Source organism: Oncorhynchus gorbuscha, linkage group LG11 (genome assembly GCF_021184085.1).
Source record: "Oncorhynchus gorbuscha isolate QuinsamMale2020 ecotype Even-year linkage group LG11, OgorEven_v1.0, whole genome shotgun sequence".
Taxonomy (NCBI): domain Eukaryota; kingdom Metazoa; phylum Chordata; class Actinopteri; order Salmoniformes; family Salmonidae; genus Oncorhynchus; species Oncorhynchus gorbuscha.
The window spans coordinates 11,534,918-11,555,412 of record NC_060183.1 but is presented as its reverse complement, the minus strand read 5'-3'; the positions used below and the strand labels follow the sequence as shown (position 1 = coordinate 11,555,412).

Genomic DNA, 20,495 nt, shown 5'->3' with positions numbered 1-20,495 from the left:
TTGGTCTGTAATGAGGTTCATATATCTGTTGGTCTGAAAGGAGGTTCATATATCTGTTGGTCTGTAATGAGGTTCATATATCTGTTGGTCTGTCATGAGGTTCATATATCTGTTGGTCTGTAATGAGGTTCATATATCTGTTGGTCTGTAATGAGGTTCATATATCTGTTGGTCTGTAATGAGGTTCATATATCTGTTGGTCTGTAATGAGGTTCATATATCTGTTGGTCTGTAATGAGGTTCATATATCTGTTGGTCTGAAAGGAGGTTCATATATCTGTTGGTCTGTAATGAGGTTCATATATCTGTTGGTCTGTAATGAGGTTCATATATCTGTTGGTCTGTACTGAGGTTCATATATCTGTTGGTCTGTAATGAGGTTCATATATCTGTTGGTCTGTAATGAGGTTCATATATCTGTTGGTCTGTAATGAGGTTCATATATCTGTTGGTCTGTAATGAGGTTCATATATCTGTTGGTCTGAAAGGAGGTTCATATATCTGTTGGTCTGTAATGAGGTTCATATATCTGTTGTTGGTCTGTCTGAAATGAGGTTCATATATCTGTTGGTCTGTAATGAGGTTAATATATCTGTTGGTCTGTAATGAGGTTCATATATCTGTTGGTTCATATATCTGTTGGTCTGTAATTGGTCTGTAATGAGGTTCATATATCTGTTGGTCTGTAATGAGGTTCATATATCTGTTGGTCTGACAGGAGGTTCATATATCTGTTGGTCTGTAATGAGGTTCATATATCTGTTGGTCTGTAATGAGGTTCATATATCTGTTGGTCTGAAAGGAGGTTCATATATCTGTTGGTCTGAAAGGAGGTTCATATATCTGTTGGTCTGTAATGAGGTTCATATATCTTTTGGTCTGTCATGAGGTTCATATATCTGTTGGTCTGTAATGAGGTTAATATATCTGTTGGTCTGTAATGAGGTTCATATATCTGTTGGTCTGTAATGAGGTTCATATATCTGTTGGTCTGTAATGAGGTTCATATATCTGTTGGTCTGTAAGGAGGATCATATATCTGCTGGTCTGTAATGAGGTTCATATATCTGTTGGTCTGTCATGAGGTTCATATATCTGTTGGTCTGTAATGAGGTTAATATATCTGTTGGTCTGTAATGAGGTTCATATATCTGTTGGTCTGTAATGAGGTTCATATATCTGTTGGTCTGTAATGAGGTTCATATATCTGTTGGTCTGTAATGAGGTTCATATATCTGTTGGTCTGAAAGGAGGTTCATATATCTGTTGGTCTGTAATGAGGTTCATATATCTGTTGGTCTGTAATGAGGTTCATATATCTGTTGGTCTGAAAGGAGGTTCATATATCTGTTGGTCTGTCATGAGGTTCATATATCTGTTGGTCTGTACTGAGGTTCATATATCTGTTGGTCTGTAATGAGGTTCATATATCTGTTGGTCTGTAATGAGGTTCATATATCTGTTGGTCTGAAAGGAGGTTCATATATCTGTTGGTCTGTAATGAGGTTCATATATCTGTTGGTCTGAAAGGAGGTTCATATATCTGTTGGTCTGTAATGAGGTTAATATATCTGTTGGTCTGTAATGAGGTTCATATATCTGTTGGTCTGTAATGAGGTTCATATATCTGTTGGTCTGTAATGAGGTTCATATATCTGTTGGTCTGTAATGAGGTTCATATATCTGTTGGTCTGTCATGAGGTTCATATATCTGTTGGTCTGTAATGAGGTTCATATATCTGTTGTCTGTAATGAGGTTCATATATCTGTTGGTCTGTAATGACGTTCATATATCTGTTGGTCTGTAATGAGGTTCATATATCTGTTGGTCTGTAATGAGGTTCATATATCTGTTGGTCTGAAAGGAGGTTCATATATCTGTTGGTCTGTAATGAGGTTCATATATCTGTTGGTCTGTAATGAGGTTCATATATCTGTTGGTCTGAAAGGAGGTTCATATATCTGTTGGTCTGAAAGGAGGTTCATATATCTGTTGGTCTGTAATGAGGTTAATATATCTGTTGGTCTGTAATGAGGTTCATATATATGTTGGTCTTTAATGAGGTTCATATATCTGTTGGTCTGTAATGAGGTTCATATATCTGTTGGTCTAAAAGGAGGTTCATATATCTGTTGGTCTGTAATGAGGTTCATATATCTGTTGGTCTGTCATGAGGTTCATATATCTGTTGGTCTGTAATGAGGTTAATATATCTGTTGGTCTGTAATGAGGTTCATATATCTGTTGGTCTGTAATGAGGTTCATATATCTGTTGGTCTGTAATGAGGTTCATATATCTGTTGGTCTGAAAGGAGGTTCATATATCTGTTGGTCTGAAAGGAGGTTCATATATCTGTTGGTCTGTAATGAGGTTCATATATCTGTTGGTCTGTAATGAGGTTCATATATCTGTTGGTCTGAAAGGAGGTTCATATATCTGTTGGTCTGAAAGGAGGTTCATATATCTGTTGGTCTGTAATGAGGTTCATATATCTGTTGGTCTGTAAGGAGGTTCATATATCTTCTTCCTGTGTATTTGTCCATGTCTCTGTTAATTTTTCTGTTGTTGAGTTTGTTTTCATTCTTACGTTTTTGGAGGGTTTTTGTTCCATACCTACACTTATGTGACTGAGTGTTGTTACAGCACATTATGTCTGATGGTCTGATATGTGAGTCATTTCACTGTCTGTGTGATTTCTCAGAGTGAGTGAGTGAGTGAGTGAGTGAGTGAGTGAGTGAGTGAGTGAGTGAGTGAGTGAGTGAGTGAGCGAGTGAGTGCGTGCGTGCGTGCGTGCGTGAGTGAGTGAGTGAGTGAGTGAGTGAGTGAGTGAGTGACTGAGTGACTGACTGAGTGACTGAGTGACTGAGTGAGGGGTGTGTGTGCGGGGGTGTGCGGGTGTGTGTGAGGGTGGGGGTGTATAGAAGTGGAAGTGCTCTCTGTTCACAAGTCCTTGTCTGGTCTCTATCTAGATCCCTCTAGCGGAGATGGAAGTGCTCTCTCTGGCTGTCTCTCTCTCTCTCTCTCTCTCTCTCTCTCTCTCTCTCTCTCTCTCTCTCTCTCTCTCTCTCTCTCTCTCTCTCTCTCTCTCTCTCTCTCATGGATCTCTCCTTTTGAGCTGTGGGTAGCTCTGTTGTCTAAACCTGTGGCATGAATGATAAACAATCTCAGCAAGAAAAGCATACCAATTATTTATTCATTTGTTTGACCACAATAAAGACATAAACAATATGGTTTCAGTGAGTTTCAGTAACTCTGAGTCCAGTGCCAGTTCTGTGCCAGTCTCCTCTGCCACTAGTGCAATGACGTTGTCTGTCATTCTGTGTGTCAACAATTACTTATTTTATATGTGTTGCTGTGAGTGAGGGCAGAGAGTGTGTGAGGTCTCTGTATAAAAGCAGTGGTCAGACCTCCAGGAGACTCCAGAAAGAGGCTGAATCTCTCTCTGTCCCCCAGATGGAGTTACTCGATCCTGGGGAGTCGTTGGAAGACAACCTGCTAAGAGTACGGAAGTCAACAGTGGGGCGCACCCACTCCCTACCCAATGACAGCTATATGTTCCTGTCTCAGGAGCCCTGTGGGTCCCCAGGAGCCAGCCTGGCCCCTGGTTTAGCCTCACAGACACAGACTACAGGACCACAGCACATACAGACCATCAACAAGACCCTGTCAGGTACAGTACAGACAGTCCCTCTACACACTGACACTGTTCACACACACACACACACACACACACACACACACACACACACACACACACACACACACACACACACACACACACACACACACACACACACACACACACACACACACACACACACACACACACACACACACACACACACCAGACAGGTCACTCAACATCCAAGATGATATTCGATGGCCGACCAGGTCCCAGGACTTTCAGGAGAAGACATCAAAACTGGCCACTAGGGGCAACGTCGAGTGCTCTTACCATCAGGTAGGGTTGTGGTTTGTCAAGGCGAATGGGGATGGTTGATGGGAGTATTTTAAGAGCTCCCGTCGAGTGTCCAATCCAGGGTTCAATCCCAGGGTTCAATCCCAGGGTTCAATCCCAGGGTTCAATCCCAGGGTTCAATCCCAGGGTTCAATCCCAGGGTTCAATCCCATCATTCAATCCCAGGGTTCAATCCCATCGTTCAATCCCAGCGTTCAATCCCAGGGTTCAATCCCAGGGTTCAATCCCAGGGTTTAATCCCAGGGTTTAATCCCAGGGTTTAATCCCAGGGTTCAATCCCAGTGCCACGCTTTCATCATTTGACCCTATCCCAAACTTTAACCCTTACCTCAATCATTCTGAATAACAGCCACCCCCCCCTCCACACACAGACAAATATTGGAAGTTGAAGTCAGACCGTGAGACCTTGTTGCATGCACACATGTACACTCACTCACTCACTCACTCACTCACTCACTCACTCACTCACTCACTCACTCACTCACTCACTCACTCACTCACTCACTCACTCACTCACTCACTCACTCACTCACTCACTCACTCACTCACTCTACTCAGAATGCTTTCCCCTCAATAAAAGTGTTCGGGAAAACCAAAAGTAATTTCCCGAACAGTAGGACCTGTAGCAAACTTTACCCACACATACTGTTTTGAAAATGACTTTTTATTTTTGTGTGTAAAGAACTATCTGTCTTGTTTGTGTTTCCTCAGGCTCATGTACCTCGCTACGGACCCAACCAGACGACAGACCCAGCAGTCCTCACAGCCTTTCACACTCCCAGAGTATACACACACTCCCAGAGTATACACACACTCCCAGAGTATACACAAACTCCCAGAGTATACACAAACTCCCAGAGTATACACACACTCCCAGAGTATACACACACTCCCAGAGTATTCACACACGCCCAGAGTATACACACACTCCCAGAGTATACACACACTTCCAGAGTATACACACACTCCCAGAGTATACACACACTCCCAGAGTATACACACACTCCCAGAGTATACACACACTCAGCCTTTCACACTCCCAGAGTATACACACACTCCCAGAGTATACACACACTCAGCCTTTCACACTCCCAGAGTATACACACACTCCCAGAGTATACACACACTCCCAGAGTATACACACACTCCCAGAGTATACACACACTCCCAGAGTATACACACACTCAGCCTTTCACACTCCCAGAGTATACACACACTCCCAGAGTATACACACACTCCCAGAGTATACACACACTCCCAGACTATATACACACTCAGCCGCACGCTCCGCAGACAGGTGAGCCACACACACACACGGCCACACACACACACACGGCCACACGGCCACACACACACACACACACACACACACACACACACACACACACACACACACACACACACACACACACACACACACACACACACACACACACACACACACAGCCACACAAACATTCTTCCTGTCCTTCCTCTCGGTTCTTCCTGTCCTTCCTCTCTGTTCTTCCTGTCCTTCCTCTCTGTTCTTCCTGTCCTTCCACTCTGTTCTTCCTGTCCTTCCTCTCTGTTCTTCCTGTCCTTCCTCTCTGTTCTTCCTGTCCTTCCTCTCTGTTCTTCCTGTCCTTCCGCTCTGTTCTTCCTGTCCTTCCTCTCTGTTCTTCCTGTCCTTCCTCTCTGTTCTTCCTGTCCTTCCTCTCTGTTCTTCCTGTCCTTCCTCTCTGTTCTTCCTGTCCTTCCTCTCTGTTCTTCCTGTCCTTCCTCTCTGTTCTTCCTGTCCTTCCTCTCTGTTCTTCCTGTCCTTCCTCTCTGTTCTTCCTGTCCTTCCTCTCTGTTCTTCCTGTCCTTCCTCTCTGTCCTTCCTGTCCTTCCTCTCTGTTCTTCCTGTCCTTCCTCTCTGTTTTTCCTGTCCTTCCTCTCTGTTCTTCCTGTTTTTCCTGTCCTTCCTCTCTGTTCTTCCTGTCCTTCCTCTCTGTTCTTCCTGCCCTTCCTCTCTGTTCTTTGCCTTTCCTCCTATCTGTGCATCCTGTCATTCCTCTCTGTACTTCCTGTTCTTCCTGTTCTTCCTGTCCTTCCTCTCTGTTCTTTCTGTTCTTCCTGTCCTTCCTCTCTGTTCTTCCTGTTCTTCCTGTCCTTCCTCTCTGTTCTTCCTGTTCTTCCTGTCCTTCCTCTCTGTTCTTCCTGGGTTTCCTCTCTGTTCTTCCTGTTCTTCCTGTCCTTCCCCTCTGTTCTTCCTGTTCTTCCTGTCCTTCCTCTCTGTTCTTCCTGTCCTTCCTCTCTGTTCTTCCTGTTCTTCCTGTCCTTCCTCTCTGTTCTTCCTGTCCTTCCTCTCTGTTCTTCCTGTTCTTCCTGTCCTTCCTCTCTGTTCTTCCTGTCCTTCCTCTCTGTTCTTCCTGTCCTTCCTCTCTGTTCTTCCTGTTCTTCCTGTCCTTCCTCTCTGTTCTTCCTGTCCTTCCTCTCTGTTCTTCCTGTTCTTCCTGTCCTTCCTCTCTGTTCTTCCTGTCCTTCCTCTCTGTTCTTCCTGTTCTTCCTGTCCTTCCCCTCTGTTCTTCCTGTTCTTCCTGTGTTTCCTCTCGGTTCTTCCTGTCCTTACTCTCTGTTCTTCCTGTCCTTCCTCTCTGTTCTTCATGTCCTTCCTGTCTGTTCTTCCTGTCCTTCCCCTCTGTTCTTCCTGTCCTTCCCCTCTGTTCTTCCTGTTCTTCCTGTCCTTCCTCTCTGTTCTTCCTGTTCTTCCTGTCCTTCCTCTCTGTTCTTCCTGTCCTTCCTCTCTGTTCTTCCTGTTCTTCCTGTCCTTCCTCTCTGTTCTTCCTGTCCTTCCTCTCTGTTCTTCCTGTTCTTCCTGTCCTTCCTCTCTGTTCTTCCTGTCCTTCCTCTCTGTTCTTCCTGTTCTTCCTGTCCTTCCCCTCTGTTCTTCCTGTTCTTCCTGTCCTTCCTCTCGGTTCTTCCTGTCCTTACTCTCTGTTCTTCCTGTCCTTCCTCTCTGTTCTTCATGTCCTTCCTGTCTGTTCTTCCTGTCCTTCCACTCTGTCCTTCCTGTCCTTCCTCTCTGTTCTTCCTGTCCTTCCTCTCGGTTCTTCCTGTCCTTCCTCTCGGTTCTTCCTGTCCTTCCTCTCGGTTCTTCCTGTCCTTCCTCTCTGTTCTTCCTGTCCTTCCTCTCTGTTTTTCCTGTCCTTCCCCTCTGTTCTTCCTGTCCTTCCTCTCTGTTCTTCCTGTCCTTCCTCTCTGTTCTTCCTGTCATAATCTATGTTCTTCCTGTCCTTCCTCTCTGTTCTTCCTGTCATTCCTCTCTATTATTTCTGTCCTTCCTCTCTATTCTTCCTGTTCTTCCTCTCTGTTCTTCCTGTCCTTCCTCTCTATTCTTCCTGTCATTCCTCTCTGTTCTTCCTGTCCTTCCTCTCTGTTCTTCCTGTCCTTCCTCTCTGTTCTTCCTGTCATTCCTCTCTGTTCTTCCTGTCCTTCCTCTCTGTTCTTCCTGTCCTTCCTCTCTGTTCTTCCTGTACTTCCTCTCTGTTCTTCCTGTCCTTCCTCTCTGTTCTTCCTGTTCTTCCTCTCTGTTCTTCCTGTCCTTCCTCTCTGTCCTTCCTGTCCTTCCTCTCTGTTTTTCCTGTCCTTCCTCTCTGTTCTTCCTGTCCTTCCTCTCTGTACTTCCTCTCTGTACTTCCTGTCCTTCCTCTCTGTTCTTCCTGTCCTTCCTCTCTGTTCTTCATGTCCTTCCTCTCTGTTCTTCCCGTCCTTCCTCTCTGGTCTTCCTGTCCTTCCACTCTGTCCTTCCTGTCCTTCCTCTCTGTTCTTCCTGTCCTTCCTCTCTGTTCTTCCTGTTTTTCCTGTCCTTCCTCTCTGTTCTTCCTGTTCTTCCTCTCTGTTTTTCCTGTCCTTCCTCTCTGTTCTTCCTGTCCTTCCTCTCTGTACTTCCTCTCTGTTTTTCCTGTCCTTCCTCTCTGTTCTTCCTGTCCTTCCTCTCTGTTCTTCCTCTCTGTTCTTCATGTCCTTCCTCTCTGTTCTTCATGTCCTTCCTCTCTGTTCTTCCTGTCCTTCCTCTCTGTTCTTCCTGTCCTTCCTCTCTGTTCTTCCTGTCCTTCCTCTCTGTTCTTCCTGTCCTTCCTCTCTGTTCTTCCTGTTTTTCCTGTCCTTCCTCTCTGTTCTTCCTGTCCTTCCTCTCTGTTTTTCCTGTCCTTCCTCTCTGTTTTTCCTGTCCTTCCTATCTGTTCTTCCTGCCCTTCCTCTCTGTTCTTTGCCTTTCCTCCTATCTGTGCATCCTGTCATTCCTCTCTGTACTTCCTGTTCTTCCTGTTCTTCCTGTCATTCCTCTCTGTACTTCCTGTTCTTTCTGTTCTTCCTGTCCTTCCTCTCTGTTCTTCCTGGTCTTCCTGTCATTCCTCTCTGTTCTTCCTGTCCTTCCTCTCTGTTCTTCCTGTCCTTCCACTCTGTCCTTCCTGTCCTTCCTCTCTGTTCTTCCTGTCCTTCCTCTCGGTTCTTCCTGTCCTTCCTCTCGGTTCTTCCTGTCCTTCCTCTCGGTTCTTCCTGTCCTTCCTCTCTGTTCTTCCTGTCCTTCCTCTCTGTTTTTCCTGTCCTTCCCCTCTGTTCTTCCTGTCCTTCCTCTCTGTTCTTCCTGTCCTTCCTCTCTGTTCTTCCTGTCATAATCTATGTTCTTCCTGTCCTTCCTCTCTGTTCTTCCTGTCTATTATTCTTCCTGTTCTTCCTCTCTGTTCTTCCTTCCTCTCTATTCTTCTTCTGTTCTTCCTTCCTCTGTTCTGTTCTTCCTGTCCTTCCTCTCTGTTCTTCCTGTCCTTCCTCTCTGTTCTTCCTGTCCTTCCTCTCTGTTCTTCCTGTTCTTCCTGTCCTTCCTCTCTGTTCTTCCTGTCCTTCCTCTCTGTTCTTCCTGTCCTTCCTCTCTGTTCTTCCTGTCCTTCCTCTCTGTTCTTCCTGTCCTTCCTCTCTGTTCTTCCTGTCCTTCCTCTCTGTTCTTCCTGTCCTTCCTCTCTGTTCTTCCTGTTCTTCCTCTCTGTTCTTCCTGTCCTTCCTCTCTGTCCTTCCTGTCCTTCCTCTCTGTTTTTCCTGTCCTTCCTCTCTGTTCTTCCTGTCGTTCCTCTCTGTACTTCCTCTCTGTACTTCCTGTCCTTCCTCTCTGTTCTTCCTGTCCTTCCTCTCTGTTCTTCCTGTCCTTCCTCTCTGTTCTTCCTGTCCTTCCTCTCTGTTCTTCCTGTCCTTCCACTCTGTCCTTCCTGTCCTTCCTCTCTGTTCTTCCTGTCCTTCCTCTCTGTTCTTCCTGTTTTTCCTGTCCTTCCTCTCTGTTCTTCCTGTTCTTCCTCTCTGTTTTTCCTGTCCTTCCTCTCTGTTCTTCCTGTCCTTCCTCTCTGTACTTCCTCTCTGTTTTTCCTGTCCTTCCTCTCTGTTCTTCCTGTCCTTCCTCTCTGTTCTTCCTCTCTGTTCTTCATGTCCTTCCTCTCTGTTCTTCATGTCCTTCCTCTCTGTTCTTCCTGTCCTTCCTCTCTGTTCTTCCTGTCCTTCCTCTCTGTTCTTCCTGTCCTTCCTCTCTGTTCTTCCTGTCCTTCCTCTCTGTTCTTCCTGTTTTTCCTGTCCTTCCTCTCTGTTCTTCCTGTCCTTCCTCTCTGTTTTTCCTGTCCTTCCTCTCTGTTTTTCCTGTCCTTCCTATCTGTTCTTCCTGCCCTTCCTCTCTGTTCTTTGCCTTTCCTCCTATCTGTGCATCCTGTCATTCCTCTCTGTACTTCCTGTTCTTCCTGTTCTTCCTGTCATTCCTCTCTGTACTTCCTGTTCTTTCTGTTCTTCCTGTCCTTCCTCTCTGTTCTTCCTGGTCTTCCTGTCCTTCCTCTCTGTTCTTTCTGTTCTTCCTGTCCTTCCTCTCTGTTCTTCCTGTTCTTCCTGTCCTTCCTCTCTGTTCTTCCTGTTCTTCCTGTCCTTCCTCTCTGTTCTTCCTGTCCTTCCTCTCTGTTCTTCCTGTTCTTCCTGTCCTTCCCCTCTGTTCTTCCTGTTCTTCCTGTCCTTCCTCTCTGTTCTTCCTGTCCTTCCTGTTCTTCCTGTTCTTCCTGTTCTTCCTGTCCTTCCTCTCTGTTCTTCCTGTCCTTCCTCTCTGTTCTTCCTGTTCTTCCTGTCCTTCCTCTCTGTTCTTCCTGTCCTTCCTCTCTGTTCTTCCTGTCCTTCCTCTCTGTTCTTCCTGTTCTTCCTGTCCTTCCTCTCTGTTCTTCCTGTCCTTCCTCTCTGTTCTTCCTGTTCTTTCTGTCCTTCCCCTCTGTTCTTCCTGTTCTTCCTGTCCTTCCTCTCGGTTCTTCCTGTCCTTACTCTCTGTTCTTCCTGTCCTTCCTCTCTGTTCTTCCTGTCCTTCCTGTCTGTTCTTCCTGTCCTTCCCCTCTGTTCTTCCTGTCCTTCCCCTCTGTTCTTCCTGTTCTTCCTGTCCTTCCTCTCTGTTCTTCCTGTCATTCCTCTCTGTTCTTCCTGTCCTTCCTCTCTGTTCTTCCTGTCCTTCCACTCTGTCCTTCCTTTTCTTCCTCTCTGTTCTTCCTGTCCTTCCTCTCGGTTCTTCCTGTCCTTCCTCTCGGTTCTTCCTGTCCTTCCTCTCGGTTCTTCCTGTCCTTCCTCTCTGTTCTTCCTGTCCTTCCTCTCTGTTTTTCCTGTCCTTCCCCTCTGTTCTTCCTGTCCTTCCTCTCTGTTCTTCCTGTCCTTCCTCTCTGTTCTTCCTGTCATAATCTATGTTCTTCCTGTCCTTCCTCTCTGTTCTTCCTGTCATTCCTCTCTATTATTTCTGTCCTTCCTCTCTATTCTTCCTGTTCTTCCTCTCTGTTCTTCCTGTCCTTCCTCTCTATTCTTCCTGTCATTCCTCTCTGTTCTTCCTGTCCTTCCTCTCTGTTCTTCCTGTCCTTCCTCTCTGTTCTTCCTGTCATTCCTCTCTGTTCTTCCTGTCCTTCCTCTCTGTTCTTCCTGTCCTTCCCCTCTGTTCTTCCTGTCCTTCCCCTCTGTTCTTCCTGTTCTTCCTGTCCTTCCTCTCTGTTCTTCCTGTCATTCCTCTCTGTTCTTCCTGTCCTTCCTCTCTGTTCTTCCTGTCCTTCCACTCTGTCCTTCCTTTTCTTCCTCTCTGTTCTTCCTGTCCTTCCTCTCGGTTCTTCCTGTCCTTCCTCTCGGTTCTTCCTGTCCTTCCTCTCGGTTCTTCCTGTCCTTCCTCTCTGTTCTTCCTGTCCTTTCTGTTCTTCCTGTCCTTCCTCTCTGTTCTTCCTGTCCTTCCTCTCTGTTCTTCCTGTCCTTCCTCTCTGTTCTTCCTGTCCTTCCTCTCTGTTCTTCCTGTCCTTCCTCTCTGTTCTTCCTGTCCTTCCACTCTGTCCTTCCTGTCCTTCCTCTCTGTTCTTCCTGTCCTTCCTCTCTGTTCTTCCTCCTTTTTCCTGTCCTTCCTCTCTGTTCTTCCTGTTCTTCCTTCCTCTCTGTTTTCCTGTCCTTCCTCTCTGTTCTTCCTGTCCTTCCTCTCTGTCCTTCCTCTCTGTTTTTCCTGTCCTTCCTCTCTGTTCTTCCTGTCCTTCCTCTCTGTTCTTCCTCTCTGTTCTTCCTGTCCTTCCTCTCTGTTCTTCCTGTTCTTCCTTTCCTGTTCTTCCTGTTCTTCTGTTCTGTCCTTCCTCTCTGTTCTTCCTGTCCTTCCTCTCTGTTCTTCCTGTCCTTCCTCTCTGTTCTTCCTGTCCTTCCTCTCTGTTCTTCCTGTTTTCCTGTCCTTCCTCTCTGTTCTTCCTGTCCTTCCTGTCCTCTCTGTTCCTTCCTGTCCTTCCTCTCTGTTCTTCCTGTCCTTCCTCTCTGTTCTTCCTGTCCTTCCTCTCTGTTCTTTGTCCTTCCTCTTGTTCTTCCTCCTTCCTCTCTGTTCTTCCTGTCCTTCCTCTCTGTTCTTCCTGTCCTTCCTCTCTGTTCTTCCTGTTCTTCCTGTTCTTCCTGTCCTTCCTCTCTGTTCTTCCTGTTCTTTCTGTTCTTCCTTCCTTCCTTCTCTGTTCTTCCTGTCTTCCTGTCCTTCCTCCTGTTCTTCCTTTCTGTTCTTCCTGTCCTTCCTCTCTGTTCTTCTCTGTTCTTCCTGTCCTTCCTCTCTGTTCTTCCTGTTCTTCCTGTCCTTCCTCTCTGTTCTTCCTGTCCTTCCTCTCTGTTCTTCCTGTTCTTCCTGTCCTTTCTCTGTTCTTCCTGTTCTTCCTGTCCTTCCTCTCTGTTCTTCCTGTCCTTCCTCTCTGTTCTTCCTGTCCTTCCTCTCTGTTCTTCCTGTCCTTCCCTCTGTTCTTCCTGTTCTTCCTGTCCTTCCTCTCTGTTCTTCCTGTCCTTCCTCTCTGTTCTTCCTGTCCTTCCTCTCTGTTCTTCCTTCTTCCTGTTCTTCCTTCCTTCTCTGTTCTTCCTGTCCTTCCTTCTGTTCTTCCTGTTCTTTCCTGTTCTTCCTGTCCTTCCTCTCTGTTCTTCCTGTTCTTCCTTCCTTCCTCTCTGTTCTTCCTGTCCTTCCTCTGTTCTTCTGTTCTTTCCTGTCCTTCTTCTTCTGTTCTTCTGTTCTTCCTGTCCTTCCTCTCTGTTCTTCCTGTCCTTCCTTCTCTGTTCTTCCTGTTCTTCCTCTCTTTCTTCCTGTCCTTCCTCTCTGTTCTTCCTGTCCTTCCTCTCTGTTCTTCCTGTCCTTCCCCTCTGTTCTTCCTGTCCTTTCCTGTTCTTCTGTTCTTCTCTGTTCTTCCTGTCCTTCCTCTCTGTTCTTCCTGTTCTTCCTGTCCTTCCTCTCTGTTCTTCCTGTCCTTCCTTCTCTGTTCTTCCTGTCCTTCCTCTCTGTTCTTCCTGTCCTTCCTCTCTGTTCTTCCTTCCTTCCTGTCCTTCCTCTCTGTTCTTCCTGTCCTTCCTCTCTGTTCTTCCTGTTCTTCCTCTCTGTTCTTCCTGTCCTTCCTCTCTGTTCTTCCTGTCCTTCCTCTCTGTTCTTCCTGTCCTTCCTCTCTGTTCTTCCTGTCCTTCCTCTCTGTTCTTCCTGTCCTTCCTCTCTGTTCTTCCTGTTCTTCCTCTCTGTTCTTCCTGTCCTTCCTCTCTGTTCTTCCTTCCTCTCTGTTCTTCCTGTCCTTCCTCTCTGTTCTTCCTGTCCTTCCTCTCTGTTCTTCCTGTCCTTCCTCTCTGTTCTTTCTCTGTTCTTCCTTCCTGTCCTTCCTCTCTGTTCTTCCTGTCCTTCCTCTCTGTTCTTCCTGTCCTTTCTCTGTTCTTCCTTCTTCCTGTTCCTTCCTCTCTGTTCTTCCTCCTTCCTCTCTGTTCTTCCTGTCCTTCCTCTCTGTTCTTCCTGTCCTTCCTCTGTTCTTCCTGTTCTTCCTGTTCTTCCTGTCCTTCCTCTCTGTTCTTCCTGTCCTTCCTCTCTGTTCTTCCTGTCCTTCCTCTCTGTTCTTCCTGTCCTTCCTCTCTGTTCTTCCTGTCTGTTCTTCCTCTCTGTTCTTCCTGTTCTTCCTCTCTGTTCTTTCCTGTTCTTCCTGTCCTTCCTCTCTGTTCTTCCTGTTCTTCCTGTCCTTCCTCTCTGTTCTTCCTGTCCTTCCTCTCTGTTCTTCCTGTCCTTCCTCTCTGTTCTTCCTGTCCTTCCTCTCTGTTCTTCCTGTCCTTCCTCTCTGTTCTTCCTGTCCTTCCTCTCTGTTCTTCCTGTCCTTCCTCTCTGTTCTTCCTGTCCTTCCTCTCTGTTCTTCCTGTCCTTCCTCTCTGTTCTTCCTTCCTCTCTGTTCTTCCTGTCCTTCCTCTCTGTTCTTCCTGTCCTTCCTCTCTGTTCTTCCTGTCCTTCCTTCCTCTCTGTTCCTTTCTCTGTTCTTCCTGTCCTTCTCTGTTCTTCCTGTCCTTCCTCTCTGTTCTTCCTGTCCTTCCTCTCTGTTCTTCCTGTCCTTCCTCTCTGTTCCTTCCTCTCTGTTCTTTCTTCCTGTTCTTCCTGTCCTTCCTCTCTGTTCTTCCTGTCCTTCTTCTCTGTTCTTCCTGTCCTTTCTCTGTTCTTCCTGTCCTTCCTCTCTGTTCTTCTGTTCTTCCTGTCCTTCCCTCTCTTCCTGTTCTTCCTTCCTCTCTGTTCTTCCTTCCTCTCTGTTCTTCCTTCCTTCCTGTTCTTCCTGTCCTTCCTCTCTGTTCTTCCTGTTCTTCTCTGTTCTTCCCTTCCTCTCTGTTCTTCCTGTCTTCCTCTCTGTTCTTCCTGTCCTTCCTCTCTGTTCTTCCTGTCCTTCCTCTCTGTTCTTCCTGTCCTTCCTCTCTGTTCTTCCTGTCCTTCCTCTCTGTTCTTCCTGTCCTTCCTCTCTGTTCTTCTTCCTGTCCTTCCTCTCTGTTCTTCCTGTCCTTCCTCTCTGTTCTTCCTGTCTCTTCCTGTCCTTCTCTGTTCTTCCTGTCCTTCCTCTCTGTTCTTCCTGTCCTTCTCTCTGTTCTTCCTGTCCTTCCTCTCTGTTCTTCCTGTCCTTCCTCTCTGTTCTTCCTTCCTCCTCCTGTTCTTCCTGTCCTTCCTGTTCTTCCTTCTCTGTTCTTCCTGTCCTTCCTCTCTGTTCTTCCTGTCCTTCTCTGTTCTTCCTGTCCTCTCTGTTCTTCCTGTTCTTCCTGTCCTTCCTCTCTGTTCTTCCTGTCCTTCCTCTCTGTTCTTCCTGTTCTTCCTGTCTGTTCTTCTCTGTTCTTCCTCTCTGTTCTTCCTGTCCTTCCTCTCTGTTCTTCCTGTCCTTCTGTTCTTCCTGTCCTTTCTTCTGTCCTTTCTTGTTCTTCCTGTCCTTCCTCTCTGTTCTTCCTGTTCTTCTTCCTGTCCTTCCTCTCTGTTCTTCCTGTCCTTCCTCTCTGTTCTTCCTGTCCTTCCTCTCTGTTCTTCCTGTCCTTCCTGTTCTTCCTGTCTGTTCTTCCTGTCCTTCCTCTCTGTTCTTCCTGTCCTTCTGTTCTTCCTGTCCTTCCTCTCTGTTCTTCCTGTCCTTCCTCTCTGTTCTTCCTGTCCTTCCTCTGTTCTTCCTGTTCTTTCTCTGTTCTTTCTTCCTTCCTTCCTCTCCTTCCTGTTCTTCCTGTCCTTCCTCTCTGTTCTTCCTTCCTGTTCTTCCTTCCTTCCTCTGTTCTTCCTGTCCTTCCCTCTCTGTTCTTCTTCCTGTCCTTCCTCTCTGTTCTTCCTGTCCTCTCTGTTCTTCCTGTCCTTCCTCTCTGTTCTTCCTGTCCTTCCTCTCTGTTCTTCCTCCTTCCTCTTCCTGTTCTTCCTGTCCTTCCTCTCTGTTCTTCCTGTCCTTCCTCTCTGTTCTTCCTGTCCTTCCTCTCTGTTCTTCCTGTCCTTCCTCTCTGTTCTTCCTGTCCTTCCTCTCTGTTCTTCCTGTCCCTCTCTGTTCTTCCTGTCCTTCCTCTCTGTTCTTCCTGTCCTTCCTCTCTGTTCTTCCTGTCCTTCCTCTCTGTTCTTCCTGTTCTTCCTGTCCTTCCTCTCTGTTCTTCCTGTCCTTTCTGTTCTTCCTGTCCTTCCTCTCTGTTCTTCCTGTCCTTCCTCTCTGTTCTTCCTGTCCTTCCTCTCTGTTCTTCCTCTTCCTGTTCTTCCTGTCCTTCCTTCTTCCTTTCCTGTTCTTCTCTGTTCTTCCTGTCCTTCCTCTCTGTTCTTCCTGTCTTCCTCTCTGTTCTTCCTGTCCTTCCTCTCTGTTCTTCCTGTCCTTCCTCTCTGTTCTTCTTCCTGTCCTTCCTTCCTTCCTCTGTTCTTCCTGTCCTTCTGTTCTCTGTTCTTCTGTTCTTTCCTGTCCTTCCTCTCTGTTCTTCCTGTCCTTCCTCTCTGTTCTTCCTGTCCTTCCTCTCTGTTCTTCCTGTCCTTCCTCTCTGTTCTTCCTGTCCTTCCTCTCTGTTCTTCCTGTCCTTCCTCTCTGTTCTTCCTGTCCTTTCTGTTCTGTTCTTCCTTCCTTCCTCTGTTCTTCCTGTCCTTCCTCTCTGTTCTTCCTGTCCTTCCTCTCTGTTCTTTCTTCCTCTCTGTTCTTCCTGTCCTTCCTCTCCTTCCTGTCTTCTGTTCTTCCTGTCCTTTCTCTGTTCTCTGTTCTTCCTGTCCTTCTTCTCTGTTCTTCCTGTTCTTCCTTCCTCTCTGTTCTTCCTGTCCTTCCTCTCTGTTCTTCCTGTCCTTCTGTTCTTCTGTTCTTCCTGTCCTTCCTCTCTGTTCTTCCTGTCCTTCTTCTCTGTTCTTCCTGTCCTTCCTCTCTGTTCTTCCTGTTCTTCTTCCTGTCCTTCTGTTCTTCTCTGTTCTGTTTCCTGTCCTTCCTCTCTGTTCTTCCTGTCCTTCCTCTCTGTTCTTCCTTCCTCTCTGTTCTTCTTCCTGTCCTTCCTCTCTGTTCTTCCTGTCCTTCCTGTTCTCTGTTCTTCCTGTCCTTCCTCTCTGTTCTTCCTGTCCTTCTCTGTTCTTCCTGTCTTCCTCTCTGTTCTTCCTGTCCTTCCTCTCTGTTCTTTCTTCCTCTCTGTTCTTCCTGTCCTTCCTCTCTGTTCTTCCTGTCCTTCCTGTTCTCTGTTCTTCCTGTCCTTCCTCTCTGTTCTTCCTTCCTGTCCTTCCTCTGTTCTTCCTGTCCTTCCTCTCTGTTCTTCCTGTCCTTCTCTGTTCTTCCTGTCCTTTCTCTCTTCTTCCTGTCCTTCCTCTCTGTTCTTCCTGTCCTTCCTCTCTGTTCTTCCTGTCCTTCCTCTCTGTTCTTCCTGTCCTTCCTCTCTGTTCTTCCTGTCCTTCCTCTCTGTTCTTCCTGTCCTTCCTCTCTGTTCTTCCTGTCCTTCCTCTCTGTTCTTCCTGTCCTTCCTCTCTGTTCTTCCTGTCCTTCCTCTCTGTTCTTCCTGTTCTTCCTGTCCTTCCTCTCTGTTCTTCCTGTCCTTCCTCTCTGTTCTTCCTGTTCTTCCTGTCCTTCCCCTCTGTTCTTCCTGTCCTTCCACTCTGTTCTTCCTGTCCTTCCACTCTGTTCTTCCTGTCCTTCCTCTTCCTTCCTCTCTGTTCTTCCTGTCTTTCTCTGTTCTTCCTGTCCTTCCTCTCTGTTCTTCCTGTCCTTCCTCTCTGTTCTTCCTGTTCTTCTCTGTTCTTCCTGTCCTTCCTCTCTGTTCTTCCTGTCCTTCCTCTCTGTTCTTCCTGTCCTTCCTCTCTGTTCTTCCTGTTCTTCCTGTCCTTCCTCTCTGTTCTTCCTGTCCTTCCTCTCTGTTCTTCCTGTCCTTCCTCTCTGTTCTTCCTGTCCTTCCTCTCTGTTCTGTTCTTCCTGTCCTTCCTCTCTGTTCTTCCTGTCCTTTCTCTGTTCTTCCTGTCCTTCCTCTCTGTTCTTCCTGTCCTTCTTCTGTTCTTCCTGTCCTCTCTGTTCTTCCTCTCTGTTCTTCCTCTCTGTTCTTCCTGTCCTTCCTCTCTGTTCTTCCTGTCCTTCCTCTCTGTTCTTCCTGTCCTTCCTCTCTGTTCTTCCTGTCCTTCCTCTCTGTTCTTCCTGTCCTTCCTTCTCTGTTCTTCCTGTCCTTCTCCTCTGTTCTTCCTGTCCTTCCTTCTCTGTTCTTCCTGTCCTTCCTCTCTCTGTTCTTCCTGTCCTTCCTCTCTGTTCTTCCTGTCCTTCCTCTCTGTTCTTCCTGTTCTTCCTGTCCTTCCTCTCTGTTCTTCTTTCTCTGTTCTTCCTGTCCTTCCTCTCTGTTCTTCCTGTCCTTCCTCTCTGTTCTTCCTGTTCTTCTTCCTGTCCTTCCTCTCTGTTCTTCCTGTCCTTCCTCTCTGTTCTTCCTGTCCTTCTTCTCTGTTCTTCTGTCCTTCCTGTTCTTCTGTTCTTCCTGTCTTCCTCTCTGTTCTTCCTGTCCTTCCTCTCTGTTCTTCCTGTTCTTCCTGTCCTTCTCTGTTCTTCCTGTCCTTCCTCTCTGTTCTTCCTGTCCTTCCTCTCTGTTCTTCCTGTCCTTCCTCTCTGTTCTTCCTGTCCTTCCTCTCTGTTCTTCCTGTCCTTTCTTCCTCTTCCTCTGTTCTTCCTGTCCTTCCTCTCTGTTCTTCCTGTCCTTCTCTCTGTTCTTCCTGTCCTTCCTCTCTGTTCTGTTCTTCCTGTTCTTCCTGTCCTTCCTCTCTGTTCTTCCTGTCCTGTTCTTCCTCTCTGTTCTTCTTCCTGTCCTTCCTGTTCTTCCTGTTCTTCCTGTCCTTCCTCTCTGTTCTTCCTGTTCTTCCTGTCCTTCCTCTCTGTTCTTCCTGTCCTTCCTATCTGTTCTTCCTGTCCTTCCTCTCTGTTCTTCCTGTTCTTCCTGTTCTTCCTGTTCTTCCTCTTCCTGTCCTTTCTGTTCTTCCTGTCCTTCCTCTCTGTTCTTCCTGTTCTTCCTGTCTTCCTCCTGTCCTTCTCTGTTCTTCCTGTCCTTCCTCTCTGTTCTTCCTGTCCTTCTTCTCTGTTCTTCCTGTCCTTCCTCTCTGTTCTTCCTGTCCTTCCTCTCTGTTCTTCCTGTCCTTCTTCTCTGTTCTTCCTGTCCTTCCTCTCTGTTCTTCCTGTCCTTCCTCTCTGTTCTTCCTGTTCTTTCTCTGTTCTTCCTGTTCTTCTTCCTGTCCTTCCTCTCTGTTCTTCCTGTCCTTCCTCTCTGTTCTTCCTGTCCTTCCTCTCTGTTCTTCCTGTCCTTCTCTGTTCTTCCTTCTTCCTGTTCTTCCTGTCCTTCCTGTTCTCTGTTCTTCCTGTCCTTCTGTTCTTCCTGTCCTTCTCTGTTCTTCCTGTCCTTCCTCTCTGTTCTTCCTGTTCTCCTGTCCTGTCCTTCTCTGTTCTTTTCCTGTTCTTCCTGTCTTCCTCTTCTGTTCTTCCTGTCCTTCCTCTCTGTTCTTCCTGTCCTTCTTCTCTGTTCTTCCTGTCCTTCCTGTCCTTCTCTGTTCTTCCTTCTTCCTGTCCTTCCTCTCTGTTCTTCCTGTCCTTTCTCTGTTCTTCCTTCTTCTCTGTTCTTCCTGTCCTTCCTCTCTGTTCTTCCTGTCCTTCCTCTCTGTTCTTCCTGTCCTTTCTCTGTTCTTCCTGTCCTTCCTCTCTGTTCTTCCTGTCCTTCCTCTCTGTTCTTCCTGTTCTGTTCTTCCTGTCCTTCCTCTCTGTTCTTCCTGTCCTTCCTCTCTGTTCTTCCTGTCCTTCCTCTCTGTTCTTCCTGTCCTTCCTTTTCTTCCTCTGTCTGTTCTTCCTGTCCTTCCTCTCTGTTCTTCTGTTCTTCCTGTCCTCCTCTCTGTTCTTCCTCTCTCTGTTCTTCCTGTCCTTCCCTCTGTTCTGTTCTTCCTGTCCTTCTGTTCTTCTCTGTTCTTCCTGTCCTTCCTCTCTGTTCTTCCTGTCCTTCCTCTCTGTTCTTCCTGTCCTTCCTCTCTGTTCTTCCTGTCCTTCCTCTCTGTTCTTCCTGTCCTTCCTCTCTGTTCTTCCTGTCCTTCCCTCTCTGTTCTTCCTGTTCTTCCTGTCCTTCCTTCCTCTGTTCTTCCTGTCCTTCCTCTCTGTTCTTCCTGTCCTTCCTTCTGTTCTTCCTGTCCTTCCTCTCTGTTCTTCCTGTCCTTCCTCTCTGTTCTTCCTGTCCTTCCTCTCTGTTCTTCCTGTCCTTCCTCTTCCTGTTCTTCCTGTCCTTCCTCTCTGTTCTTCCTGTCCTTCCTCTCTGTTCTTCCTGTCCTTCCTCTCTGTTCTTCCTGTCCTTCCTCTCTGTTCTTCTGTTCTTCCTGTCCTTCCTCTCTGTTCTTCCTGTCCTTCCTCTCTGTTCTTCCTGTCCTTCCTCCTCTCTGTTCTTCCTGTCCTTCCTCTCTGTTCTTCCTGTTCTTCCTGTCCTTCTTCTCTGTTCTTCCTGTTCTTCCTGTCCTTCCTCTCTGTTCTTCCTGTTCTTCCTGTCCTTCCTCTCTGTTCTTCCTGTCCTTCCTCTCTGTTCTTCCTTCTTCTCTGTTCTTCCTGTCCTTCCTCTCTGTTCTCTGTTCTTCCTGTCCTTCCCTCTCTGTTCTTCCTGTTCTTCCTGTCCTTCCTCTCTGTTCTTTCCTGTTCTTCCTGTCCTTCCTCTCTGTTCTTCCTGTCCTTCCTCTCTGTTCTTCCTGTCCTTCTTCTCTGTTCTTCCTGTCCTTCCCTCTGTTCTGTTCTTCCTGTTCTTCCTGTCCTTCCTCTCTGTTCTTCCTGTCCTTCCTCTCTGTTCTTCCTGTTCTTCCTGTCCTTCTCCTGTTCTTCCTGTTCTTCTCTGTTCTTCCTGTCCTTCTCTGTTCTTCCTGTCCTTCCTCTCTGTTCTTCCTGTTCTTCCTGTCCTTCCTCTCTGTTCTTCCTGTCATTCCTCTCCTGTTCTCTGTTCTTCCTGTTCTTCCTGTTCTTCCTGTCCTTCCTCCTGTTCTGTTCTCTGTTTTCTCTGTTCTTCCTGTCCTTCCTCTCTGTTCTTCCTGTCCTTCCTGTTCTTCTGTTCTTCCTGTTCTTCTCTGTTCTTCCTGTCTCTGTTCTCTGTTCTTCCTGTCCTTCCTCTCTGTTCTTCCTGTCCTTCCTCTCTGTTCTGTTCTTCCTGTCCTTCCTCTCTGTTCTTCCTGTCCTTCCTCTCTGTTCTTCCTGTCCTTCCTTCTCTGTTCTTCCTGTCCTTCCTCTCTGTTCTTCCTGTCCTTCCTCTCTGTTCTTCCTGTCCTTCCTCTCTGTTGTTCTTTCCTGTTCTTC

General features: G+C 47.0%; 1 protein-coding gene across 1 annotated transcript in view; it reads left to right on the top strand.

Moving 5' to 3' along the window:
- The window catches only part of LOC123989605 (voltage-dependent T-type calcium channel subunit alpha-1G-like), a 267,332-nt gene that overhangs the window by 227,008 nt on the left and 19,829 nt on the right, over positions 1-20,495 (top strand). Inside the window, 2 exon segments of the mRNA XM_046290729.1 lie at positions 3,456-3,672; positions 4,693-4,859. Of these exon segments, the coding sequence (XP_046146685.1) occupies positions 3,456-3,672; positions 4,693-4,859 (384 nt within the window).